This window comes from Parus major, chromosome 1 (assembly GCF_001522545.3).
Source record: "Parus major isolate Abel chromosome 1, Parus_major1.1, whole genome shotgun sequence".
Taxonomy (NCBI): Eukaryota; Metazoa; Chordata; class Aves; order Passeriformes; family Paridae; genus Parus; species Parus major.
In genome coordinates this window covers 47,072,667-47,085,669 of record NC_031768.1, presented here as the reverse complement: position 1 = coordinate 47,085,669, position 13,003 = coordinate 47,072,667, and the positions used below count along the sequence as shown (strand labels likewise).

Here is a 13,003-nt window from a genome sequence, read left to right as displayed (position 1 = left end):
ATAAAGCTGAATATGCAGCCTTGATACATGCACATATGTGTGCCTATAACTATATTTGTGGCTATAAAAGTCTAGCAAGGTTTTTCTTCTTTGTTTTAATCCAAATCTTGTATGTTATAGTCCTTTTTGTGAATTTACTTTTCATGTCCAGTATAATCTTGTTAGGTGTCCATTGCAGTGTAACACTTTCCTTTATGTTGGAATTTTCTCTTGTGTAAAATAGTAGGTTCCAGCCTGTTTACCATTTGCTTTGTCATTAAGTGACTATACCATGGGGAATGTCTGGGTTCAAAGTCAATCTCTGAAAGCCTGAATTACCGGAAGGGAATTAACTGACTGTGTAAGCATGTCCTTAGTAGTTTAAAAGTGAAATTACTGTTAAGTCTGTTTGCTTAGCTATACAGATTAACAGAAGCTACTGTTTCTTTTATTTTATAGTGGCGTTTATTTTCAACTGGATTGGATTTTGTTTATCCTTCTGTATAACAAATACCATAGCTGGAAGGTATGGTGCAATCTGTGGATTTGGTCTCTCCCTGATCAAATGGATCCTCATTGTACGGGTATGTTTCTTGATTCATGCTGTACAGGCTCTGTAGAGCAAACCCATAGCAATTTATTCAAGGGTCTAATAAGGGAATTGAGAACCAGTATTTTTTGTTTTTTTACCTGATATAGCATTTGAAGCTCATATTTTCACTAAAATAAATTCAAGATGACTCATTCCTTGTACAAGTATTTAAAAGTCTACAGAAGAAATGGAGCAAGTACCTAAAATATCACTGGTATTATAGTGTCATGTATAAAAGATTTATAAATATCTTGGCCTGTTGAGAAGGGAATATAAGAAAGCATTTCTTCCTTGTGTTTTATTATTTTATTCTGTGTAAGATACATATGGGATCAGGTCCAACTTAAATATGAAGTTAGTCACATTTTTGCAGTTTTAAAATGCTTGATTCTTGATGTTTTCACTGCAAAACTAGATACTTTTCCAAAAGGCATATTAGCCAAATGCAAGTTACTTAGTTAAGTGGATGCTGGGTGAAATGCAATGCTGCTTTCTGAACATGAATTCTACATATCTGTGAGACACAACATTTAAAATCCTGTCCCTTTTAACAAAGAAAAAGATCTTGGATAACTTGCATATCTTTCATATTCTGCCATCAATGACTGTTTTAATTTTTTTTCTTTTCCTGTGTGTGTGTTAGTAGCTTGATTTAGTCTTATTATGGTAGTAAAAAATGGTTGAAAGATTGCATGGCCCTTCTTGGACATGATCTACATCCTTCTTAGAGCTTTTTTTTTTTTTTTTTTCCTCTTAATTTCCTTTTTGCTTATTCAGAGCAGGGAAATGCTGCTGGACTAGATGTGATTCTGGTGTATTTGTTGGAATTCAGGTGCTGAGATGGAATTTATCTTAAGGGGTTTGGGATATTTTCAGCTTCCCTTAAGGCATACTAAACAGAGGGCAGAACTTGTTCACCATGTCAGTTTTATTATTCCTCTCTCCTGGAAAATGTGCCCAAAACAAATATAAAAATTAATATATGTCAAACTTCGTTGTAGAATTTCTGTGTTCTAGATTGTAATTAAATTATTGTATATAATCCCTTACTAATTCAAAAATATTAGAGTTGGCCAATTCCAAGACCTCAAGGTGGGTTTTTTTTCATAATGAAGATCATCATGTTCCTCTGTTGTCTCCCTTCCTAGAGACAAGAGCAGAAAGCTTATGAGGTGTTGTGTTGACAGTCATTTTAATGGTGACACGCCAGTAGGCCTGTGTGCACCAAATTGTTCTGTTCCTTTCTTTCAAGGCCTTCCAAAGGCTTGTGTCACTCTTTTTCACTCTGGATCAGTAGTACAAAACTTTCTTGTGTCTAAACAACCTGAATTTGCATATGCTTGATCTATATCAATTTTTACTGGGGAGAAGGAAGAGCAGGGGGAACAAAAGCACAGTTTTACTATAGGGGAAATTCTGCTGCCATGGCTGACTCTTCCCAAGGAGAGTAGGGGAGGAGAGTAATGCACACGGGTTTTGATTGTTGGTTTTAGTGAATCTTCTTTCCAATTAAATGAAATTATAACTATTGGAAAAGGATATTGATATGTTTGTGTGTGTGTATTTATATGCACACACATATAATGTTTAGACAATCGAAAATCCTGACTAACAAGTGAGATGGGATCAATGTCAATGTGTTGTCAAAATCCTTGGAATTGAGTATTTATATTGGGATAATGTAAATACCAGTTCTTTAGCTGAACTTGGCAGTTCTGTTTCTTGCTATTTTTTCTTTGATTGATGATAGAAATGAATAGAGTATATAAGATTAAACCCTCAAAAGAGTTCATGTGACCTGACCTTATTCTGGAGAAAATATGTGGATTAATTGAAGAAAAAAGCCAGCTTTATCTAGTGTTCTTTAAATGGCTTAGATTTTCATCTGGTTACATATGTGCCCCAGTATCTTTTGGCTGATAGGTTTTGGTTGTTTTTGTTTCGTTGGGGTTTTTTGTTTTGTTGTTTTTGTAGGGGTTCTTTCATTTGTTCAGGGTTTTTTTGTTTCCCCTCTTGTTACTACTTGGTTGATATACTGAAATGTCCTAGAAAGGGCACATAAGAAGCACTGTCAGGATGCAGTAAACATAATGAATGATAGCAGGGTAAAAGTGTATGGAAAGTGTACAGAGCTGCTAAGTAGGTTATTTTATTCCTTCTGGCAACTCTTCACTCATCTCCCCATTTCTACTTTTTGTGTGGGTTTTGGAGACATTTGATTAGCCTTTTTATCAGTGAAGCATAAAGTCTGGAGTCTGGTAAAGGCACAGATACCTGTCTCCAGTGTGATCACACCCTGCCCTCCAGCTGCCTCCCACTTCACAGGGAGGACAAAACTGTCTGCCATGGTCACTCGCAGGAGCAGTTGAAATGGCACTTCAAGGTTCATTTAGTTGCGTTCAGCTCACTGCTGGGAACTGAATGCTGGTTTGAAAATGAAAAGACTTTAATGAGTTGGGGGTCTTTATGGGGCTGGTATTCGTGGCAGCGATAAACAGTAGGGGGTATACAGAAGGTCAAAAGCTCTTCTTTTGTGGGGTCAGCAGAACATCCCTGTCTGATAAGATTAAACTAATGTGGCTTTTCGTGTTAATATCTAAAGCAGCAGGCTGCTGTAATGTGTTTGGGATGGCAGGCACTGGGGGGAAAAAGGGAAAATCAACAAGTGGTGATTCATTATAATAAAAACCTCAGATTACTGGCAAGTAATACAAGGATGTTTTTCATATATATGTGTATTTCTGTGGCTACACATTTTTTTAGAGATTTTTACTTAATTTGCTGCAAACCAACTGACACTAGAATTGTGTTATTTGTGTATTAAACTGCTGTGCGAATACTAGTTTTGCGTTTTAGTAGGATACATTGCTTTTATTTTAACTTCCTTTGTCCTCCATGCTTTCTCTATTTGCATAGTGCATTAAATATGTGTTAGTCATCTATCTTGCTGCAGCTAAGCCTCATGTATGAATTTCAGTTTTCAGATTATTTTACTGGATATTTCAATGGACAGTACTGGCTTTGGTGGATATTTCTTGTACTTGGTAAGTGGCAGTTGAATTAATTTCTGTTTTGGTGTGGAAGTACTCAAAGATGAATCATGTTATTGTAAATTAGAATTTAGTAACATGTTAGGTATGTACTTTTCCTTAGCTGCTGATAGTTTTGTATGGTATTTTAATTTTCCTAGTATTCATGAAGTTATTGGTTACCATAGTGGTGTTATTGTGTGAACTCTGGACTATTCAAATACTCTTCAGCTCAAAAAATTTTGTTCTGATTATGAGATTGTGTAGAACAGACTTGTAATTTGTGCTTTTTAAGCTGCTTCTACTGATCTAGGAGTGCAGTACTGTGTAAGAAACTTTGGCTTTATGTAGAGAATGTATTGAAAAGTCAGTGATAAGTAGTATTTACGTGTAGAAACCTACGTGTCAAGTATTAAATTTTAAGAAATGTGACTGAACCCAGGAAGTTGAAATCTGCTGACTTGTGCACAGGTCACAAAATGTCCTTTCTGAGTCCTTTGAAATGCAAACTGCATCAGCAGTTGCTCGGTAGGATGAGAGAATGGCTTCATGCTTGCTGATCACAGTGGTCCCATGATGTCAGCTTTCTCTTAAGAGTCTGCCTGCTCATGTTCCAAGTCTTATGCACATCAAATTCTGCTCTTCTGTTTCTTTTCAATGAGGATGTACCAAACTCCAACCACTATAACTTTTCTCCAACTATAATCCGTAATGATTTTTTAATATGAATATGGAATCTGGAATGGTTTTCTTTTACAGAAGTGAATGCTGTTATGCATTTTAATTTCTGCTTCCAGCTTTGGAAGCACGGTAAACTGTTGCTGGTTCAGTAGGTGGCACTCTTCCCTTTGAGTCAATTGATTTAAGTGGCTAAGAGCAGATGTTAGAATGAAATGTTGAGTAAGTTAATAAAAAACACCAACTCTGAGATCTTCACTGTTAGTGACTCGCTATTTATCTTGCAAGAAATGCCAGAAGTCTTAAACAACATTACCTAAAAATTTCTCTCTCTGCCTTTTAGTGGTGTTCAAGGGCATTCATCAGACTTTCTAATGCCCACCTTGCTCTGCTATTGTGCACTTCGTTGCTTGGAATACATAAAAGCTGCAAATGTTTAACACATCAGAGCATTGGTCCCTTGAATATTTTCGTGTTGTTTGAGGTTATTGTATTGAAGTAGGTGAAATGACTCTTTGCAGGCACAAACATCTCCAAATAAGTTTTTAATTAAAACCAAGCACTGTGGTGCCTGAGATTGAGGTTTGACACCTTTTTTCACTAGGATAAAAATAGTATTCTTCCCCTAGAACTCCCCCCATCCCCACATGTCTTTGGAAAAAGCTGTAGTTTTTCTTTTTACTAGTCTTTTATGTTCAGGAAGTAGCTTACTTTAATTTGAGAAAGCCTTATTTTTGGTCTGAAGTGTTTGAGAATTTTTTATTTTTTCTTTGAATCACCAGGTTTATAATATGCTTTGGAATAAAAAGCACTGAGGCATACAGCAATCAGCATTCCCTTGTTTTATGTATGTTTTGCATGAAATATGCCAACAATTTTTTTAAAGTGATAAACTGGTTATATGGTATTGCTAGAACACCATGGAAGGATTCTACCTAAGAAAGCTACTTAGCAAGACATGGAGGAGTATTATCATGTCATGGGAACACTGCCAACGAGATCTGTGTTTCGTTGTTTTGGATAACCTTTTGTTAGAGCACACAAAGTAGTATGTCCAGTATCTCTCCAGAAGGGAATGAGTTTGAGTTTTTCTTTTCCATAGCCCTTTGACATCCTTCAGCCCACCTACTTCCATCTCCTCTCTTCTGGTGTTCACCAATCTGTTTCTGCTTGCCTTCCTTCTTTCAACATCTGGAAAAATTGCTTATGTGTCACGGAAAAGCAAAGTGGTCTACTTCCAAAGAGCTGTCATGTACAGTGAAAAAATTGGAGAGAGACAATTCTAAATTTTAAATTTAAATGTTAGCCAATGTTTCTTATTGAGGAGCACAATGGAAAGTGTTTTTTCTTTCTTCCCTTAACAGAGAAATGTAAAATATGGCTTGAGCTTTGACTGGTTTTCCAACATGTATAATGCAAAAAATGTCATCAAGCACCTAAAGAGCTGCCTGCTGTCATTTTGCTCTTTCAGCTTCTTTTCAGTTGAAAGGGAGGCTATGTCTGGTGGCCTTTGGGTAGCAGGTTTTGTTGTAGACTTGCGGTCAAGATCTTACTGCTTTCTTGTCTGTGTTGAATTTGCCTTAATCACAGGAATGTATCTGGCTTAGGTGAAGTTCTACTGCTTGGCAGAGCATTCTCTGTTGTCTTTTATTAATTTTTTATTTTTTTTTTTTTCTTGCATGCATGTTCTAATGAAGCTTTGGTTTAAAAAAGCAAAAGGAAAGTTAAAAAATCACAAACAAAAATAATTTAGAGAATAAGTGATCATTAGAAATATCAGGGGCTCATCCAGGACAGCAGGAAGAAAAAGTGCATCATGTAGGCAAGAAAATAATTAAATCCTTTGCTCAACTTATAAAACCTCAGTTTAGATTTTCGTTTGATATTTTGGAGTTTTAATGCACACGTGTATATTCACATAAGTGTATATCTTCAAGGTACCATTATTGCAAATGTGACTTCTCTGTGACTGTTGTGTACAATTTTTTCCTCTTAGCTGAAATGTTCTTTAAAATGCAGAGAAACATAGGTAATTTAAAAGATTTTTAAATTTGGAGTTGACAAAAACTGTAATATTGTGAGTAATATGTTGAGAAATTTCCTTTGGCAATTGTTCTTCCTCTACTTGGGTAGGTGTTTTTTGATCGATGGTTAAATCCCAAGTCATAAGCTACTATAATTCATTATTGACTTCTCACTAGAGCAAGCCTTACTTTGTCTTTTTTTTTTTTTCCTCCTTTAACTTGCAGTACATTTATTGTGCACATTGTTAAAGGTACATTTTGTAAACCGGGTACTCTTCTAACACATTAGTAATTTATTTTGAGAATTCTACTTGAAAATAATTTGCAAATCAGATTTTACGTTTCAGGATTTTTTTATTCTTTGTAAGTATTTTCATGCAGTCTTTTTCACAGATGACGCTGAAAATCACTAAAACTTGTGAAAAACCTTTCATAAAATTGAATCCTTGTATCACACGATGAAAGCTAGCTTGGTTGTTGAATTTGTGAATGATAAAGACTTCAATTTACTTTGTAGACTAGATTTTTAAAATCATTAATAAGAATAATGTGGTATACTATATATTTATGTTAATAGAATTAATTTTGTGCATTTACTACACTTTCAGGACTCCTCCTGTTCTTTCGAGGCTTTGTTAATTATCTTAAAGTCAGAAATATGTCTGAAAGCATGGCAGCTGCTCACAGAACAAGATTTTTTTTCTTGTACTGAAGGTAAGCCATTTTTTAGTGCTGAGGTTATCTTTCCCAGGAAAACAGAGAAGAAAGAAATACTAAAAAATAAATAATCAAACTTCATAATTTTTGAGCATCTGTCCTGAATATTGAACATATATTCTTCATGGGCTTGGAGATGTGTGAAGTCTCCTACTTGAAAACAAATAATGCATCCTCATTGCCTCCAGTCTTCCCTGGAACTAATGTTCAGCAATAAAAATTAGGAGGAACATGTTGTTTTTCCTGAGAAACAGTATCTGCTGCTGTTACGATACTGTCCTTTGTGCTGGAAAACTGACTTTAGTAGTCAACCTGTTGTCAGCAAGTTAGGAAGCACTAATCTGCCTGCATATTAAATCTGATTGACATGGGTCTGAACATGCAAACAATAGTTGAGTATTGTCTCTCTTTACATGACTGGATTAAGACAGTCATGTACAAGTATGATTATTGTGTATGCAACAATGTGCTTTATGTATCCTTCAGGTAGCTGACTAATCATTCTGGCACATATCCACTCTTTTTTTTTAATGCTATTTATCCGTTAAGTGGATTTATTGGACTTCACTATGTAACTTAAACCAGGGGTCTTTATTTGCATTCAATTTTTTTTTATTTAAATTGCATAACAATATAAATTTAAGCCTAGAAAGAAGTACTGCAGCATTTTCATTGCTCTACACTTCACTAAAAATGCTTAAAGACTATACTATGATATATCTGAGAAGCTATGTTTGCTTTAAAAAAAAGTATTTTATAAATTTTCTCCACGATTGATCACAGGATCAATTTTAATTAACCTGAAACACATTTTTGAAGCCTGAAAGTGGAGACAGTATTTGACTGAAAAAAACCCCGTGGTGTTTTTATATAAGATGGCAAGAAATATTTTAAAACAGCTAATGCTGACTGTGCTATACAATATGCACTTGAAAATGAAAAAAATCTGTTAACTGTGACATAATATTTCTTTTAAATGTCTTTTTTTTCCAAATTATGCAGTATATTAACTAACTGAGGTGTATATTTCCTTTTAGCAAACAATCAAAATTGGCAACTACATGGCAGCATTGCCTTTCTGCAATAGTTAGATATGGCTTCTTTTCTTACTGTTGTGGTAACCTCTTCAGAGTACTGAAATTTGTAGACATGTGACTGAAAATATCTGTTAGCTTTCAGTACATTAAAGCTTGAAAATACTTTTAATATTAATTAAGGTAAATTAAATATATTAACATTTAATACTTAATATTTTAAAAAGAATTGTTAGGACTAAATGGTGTTTGAGAACTGTAGTTTGCAGAGAATAGTGAAAGTGTAGGATAATCCAGTCTGAGATTCCTTGCTCTTCTGCAATTAAAATTCTGCGTTGGGACAAAACACTGTTTAACCCAGGACTTACTGAAGTTAATGAGCTGTTCTGACAGAGTTCAGTGGCTTCGAATTTTTTTCTTTTTGTGTAAGCACCACTGAGAGATGTGCAGGCTGCAGGCTCATAAGGTCTATGAGGTGTTTAGAAAGATGAACACGTAAATGTTATGTTTTTGAAGCATCTTAATTGCTGAAACAAGAAGTTCAAATTAATTGCTATCACATTTAAATGTCCTTGTTCTTGTGTAGACAAGTAAGCTCCTCTAGTGTGCCTCCTCTACACTGATTGTTAATGAATAAGAACACCCCTACAGCTGGAAATAGGTGGTCTTTTGAAATCATAATAAAATAACAGTAAATCTTTGTGTTTTTTCTCCCATCCTGACACGGGGGATGGGGAGGCTGCTGTTTTGCTTGCAGTTCAGGTTTGCTGGTCACTTAGCAACGCTGCTTCTGGTGAGTCACGGCGATGAACTGAAGCACAACTTTTTCTTTATCTCCAGACTGCATCGAACAGACATTCCTTTCCTATGCTGGTGTGAAACTTCCAGACGATCTGTAACCCTCCAAGTCAATAAGATAGAAGACTACTAAAACCAGAAGACAAATTAATGAAAATATGGCTTCAAAAATGAATGACAGGATGGTTTACGATCAAGTACCAGTTCTGGTCATTCTAGTAAATATTTATAATTGCTGCCTTTTGTTTTAGCACATTTGGATATGTGCTCGTTAGAAAGATGGTGTTGAAGTAAAAACAAACTATCTGTAAGTATAGATTAGGTACAGACAGACTCAGTTAATCTGTGCTTGTTGTATCTGAAAGATTTGAGTGGTATCTTTTTTCACAACTTGTATGTACCACTGACTTGATGATCTGAATTTCTGAGTACAATGAAATGCATTAAATGATTCAGATTAAGCAGTTCAGATAGTTTTCTTTTATATAATTTAGATTCATCTAATGATTGTATAGAACATTTTTAAGTTTACTAAACCCCAAAGCTCTTTGTCACAAACTTAGATTTGCCAATATTACATTGAATTCAAACCAGTATACTGGTTTGTGCTAAAACTGATACACTTTGAGTCCCCTGTAAATAACTCTGCATAAAGGACTGTTTTAATTGCTTCTTAGGAAATACGTCAAAATATATTTTGTAACAGCATATTATCTAAATTTTGTTTAATCTTAGAGCTATATACATATTTTTTGTTAATTGGCTATTAAAAGTTTAGTTAGTAGTAGATGTAATTTTGGAGGTTTGCATTCTTGAGGTCACTATAAATACAACATCCACATTGAGTGTTTCTCAAATAAAAATCATACAACTACTTTATAATGCTTGTTTAGAATAAATACTACTTTCATAAGAACAAACTAGTTTAAATGCAAGGTAATTTGGGAAGTAATCGATGAAGGAAAAAGGTTTTTTTAAAGCTCTGAAAGTAGAAAACGTGTTTTACCTCGCCCTTAATTCATTTAAGGTATACCATTTTGTTCTTATAAATATCATCTCTTTAAGGGGTACTGTCTACAGTTCATGCACATGTAGTTTCTTTTAAAGTTTGTGAAATTTATGCTTCTTCTTTAAATAGAAGAAGACATCTCTCAGTCCTTTGTACAACTGGAATCTCAGTTGCAAAAATACATTGGCTGTCGGTTGCACCTTTGAGGAAAAAAAGTACAAATAGTTTCCTCCATTTTTATTTTTAATTAGAATTCTGCTTTTTTACTACTAACATTAAAACCAGTGAGGTTTATGTTGTGTTAAGCTAGTGCTGTATTGAGTTTTGTATCTATAATGAATGTTTAAAATATACATATGTAAACATTTTCATTTTCCTAATCTTTCAGAGATAACTGATAGTGACTAAAATTTTAGGGGCACCTCTACTTCTTAGCTTTTTATGGAAAGAAGAAAGTTAAGTACTATGTTCAATATCCTATTGGGATTTCCTTCTAAACTTCTATTTGTTTCTGTGTTCTTTTGCATTCATTGTCCAGATGAAAAAGAAGCGAATAATAAAGCATTGCTTTGTTTTGCTAATTAAAACTTATTGCTTTTTGGGTTTTTTTTGTCCTTCATGACGAAAAATGCACACTGCAGTATTCATGTCAACATGGAATTACAGACAAATTACCTGGTAAAATAGGTACTAACCTACCCTCCCTGCTCTTTTTCATCTCATGTTTTATAACAAACTGTGAGGGTATTTCTTTTAAGGAGTTAATGCAACCATGCAAAGCAGGCAATATTGCTTCCTTTTCTATGCTTACCAAATTCAAGTAGACTATTTTTCAACTATATCAATTTTCCCAAATTAAGTAGCAACTTTTGGTGGGATTACTTCTGTTTGGTCCATGCATTTTATAGGAAGCTTCATACACATGCTCTGTGTACTACATTGGAAAAATTCTCATTTGGTTGGAAAAGAATAGGCAGGGTTAAAAATGCGCACGTTATCCAGTCCTTTATAGTTGATGCGTCAGTTTGAAAGCCTGAAATCTCATCAGCAAGAGGAAGGGAACTGGGACAGTATTTTCAAAGGCTCTGCAATCTATTCCAGATGTGTCAAATGCTGCATATTTTCCTTGCTATTTCCTGTGGGCTTGGTTTGGAGCAGCTGGCTCTGTGGTTTAGAGACACCTGGCCAGCTTTACTTTGTGTCTTGGGGGTGTGGGGGGAGAAGCTCCAGTATCACAGTGAAGTTGACTGTAAACAGATTTTGTATGGATGCAAATAAGGCTTTGAAGCTTGGGACTAAAACAGCTGAAGAAGGGAGGTGTGGAGGGAAAATTCTAGTTTATTTGAGCAGATGGTATTGAAATTTTTCTAGTTTTGTCATCTACTTCTATTGATGTAGACACCACAGGAAGATTGACATTTTGAATGTGATTCAGGTAGCCCGTGGGACTTTATTAACACATTTCAGAAATGATCTGTCACTCACACTTTCAGTCCCCTTCCAGGGCAGAGGTTGTCTCCAAACTTCCACTTTTCTGTCTCACCTAAGGTATGGACACAGTCTTCATCCTGCAACACTCTTTAACCTGATTTCAGCACCCTGATCTTCCAGAATCTGCCTCCCTCCCTTTGATGATGACAACAGGTGAGGAAAAGTGGCTTTATTGATGTGTTATTGTAACATCAGAAAGCTTTTAATCTCTCTTCAACTTTCTGAGAATGTTTTCCCATAATACTCTGTATTAGTTCCTCCTGTGTGGTTGCCTATGTGGTTCACTTGAGCAGAAAACATTCATCTTATAAAATTAAATAGATAGCTTCCTGGACTTTTGAAGAGAAGATGAATAATCTCTGATATGGAAATAAATATCTCTCAATAAGGCAATAAATATATTTCTAATCATTCTAGAACATGATTAATGTGTTCACAGCTACCCAGAACCAGCAATGTCCAGGTTATTGTTTCTCCTTTTGTATGTTCTTTTCTGCCATCCAGAAATCGTAATTCTTTTTTTCTTTATAATTCTGAGTATACTTTTACCATCTATATGTTCTCTACTTAGCATGTGCTTTCCAGTTCCCCATCCCTTCAGCTTTCTCTGTGCACTGCCTATGCTCCCTGCAAGGGTAGGCAGAAGGCTGCTCTACTTCATGTTGGCTGCAGTTAATAATTAGAGCACCTAGAAATTCTGAAAGGTAATTTTTTTATTTCTTACAATGATTGTTTGTATCCCCATAGTTCATTATTTCAATATTTTCCCATATTTTTTATTATTTCTATAATCCATCCATATTTTATTATTATTTCTGATACGTAGTTGCCTTTCCTGCTCAACCCTTTTCAAATGAAATAAAGTAAGCTTTCTTGGATTTTTACCTGTGGTATATTTTCTACTTGAAGTAGCTGGAATGCAGTGAGGCTTAAAACAGCATCAGATCTCCAGCCCTTGTTCCTTTTTTAGGAACAAGAATGGTGTCTGTTCAAAAAAAGTTAAAAATATTTTGCTTCTTTTATGCTAAGGGATGGACACAGTTATGCCTATGTTTTTAATTCTTTTCTTCTAGTCTTCAATCCTAATCTTTCTTGTGGTCAAAGAAACACTGTGTGGGGATCTCCTTAGTATAATATGAGAAATTCTTTATTGATTCTTCATTATACACAGCTGCTCATGCCCATCCCTCTTAATTTTCTAGGGTGGTATAGTCCTGTGACTCCCAAATGCCCAGTTGCACATGGAACATGGGTTCCTGCTGCTATAAATTGTTTTTAAGTTAAAGAACTATGAAGCATGCTTCACTTGGATGCATTCATTAACTGAGTCTGGTAATTTATTATAATTGCAGTGGTGTTGCTGCTTCTGTTGTACACAGCTTACTCCTGAAGTCTTAGGTGTATCTTGTCCAGATGTTTGAGCACAGCTTGCTGGTCATACTGCTGGAAGTGTTACTGGGATGAAGCCAGTGCTTATCATCATGTAATTGGTAGCATGAGCGCCTGTGGGACCATTTTTATATCAAGCAGCCCTACAGGAGAGCTGGATGGGTACCTTATATGGGGGCTGTGGGGATAATGGCTTCATACTGAAAGAGAAAGCATGTTTCATTAAGATGTTAGGAAGAAATCCTTTACTGTGAGGGTGGTGA

The 13,003-nt window shown here is 35.2% G+C and overlaps 1 protein-coding gene across 5 annotated transcripts in view; it reads left to right on the top strand.

Annotated features, from left to right (window-relative positions):
• Nucleotides 1-10,447, top strand: part of NDFIP2 (Nedd4 family interacting protein 2) — a 46,623-nt gene extending 36,176 nt beyond the window's left edge. For 2 of the 5 annotated variants that reach the window (XM_015631064.2, XM_015631035.2), the window contains 4 exons: nucleotides 439-563; nucleotides 3,549-3,615; nucleotides 6,911-7,016; nucleotides 8,894-10,447. In XM_015631064.2, coding sequence (XP_015486550.1) covers nucleotides 439-563; nucleotides 3,549-3,615; nucleotides 6,911-7,014 — 296 coding nt within the window. In that variant the 3' untranslated portion in view covers nucleotides 7,015-7,016; nucleotides 8,894-10,447. Of the gene's footprint in view, nucleotides 1-438; nucleotides 564-3,548; nucleotides 3,616-6,910; nucleotides 7,017-8,774 lie in introns of all 5 variants that reach the window. The other 3 variants (XM_033514153.1, XM_015631043.2, XM_015631054.2) reach the window with 3 other exon arrangements.
• Nucleotides 10,448-13,003: the final 2,556 nt, after the last annotated feature.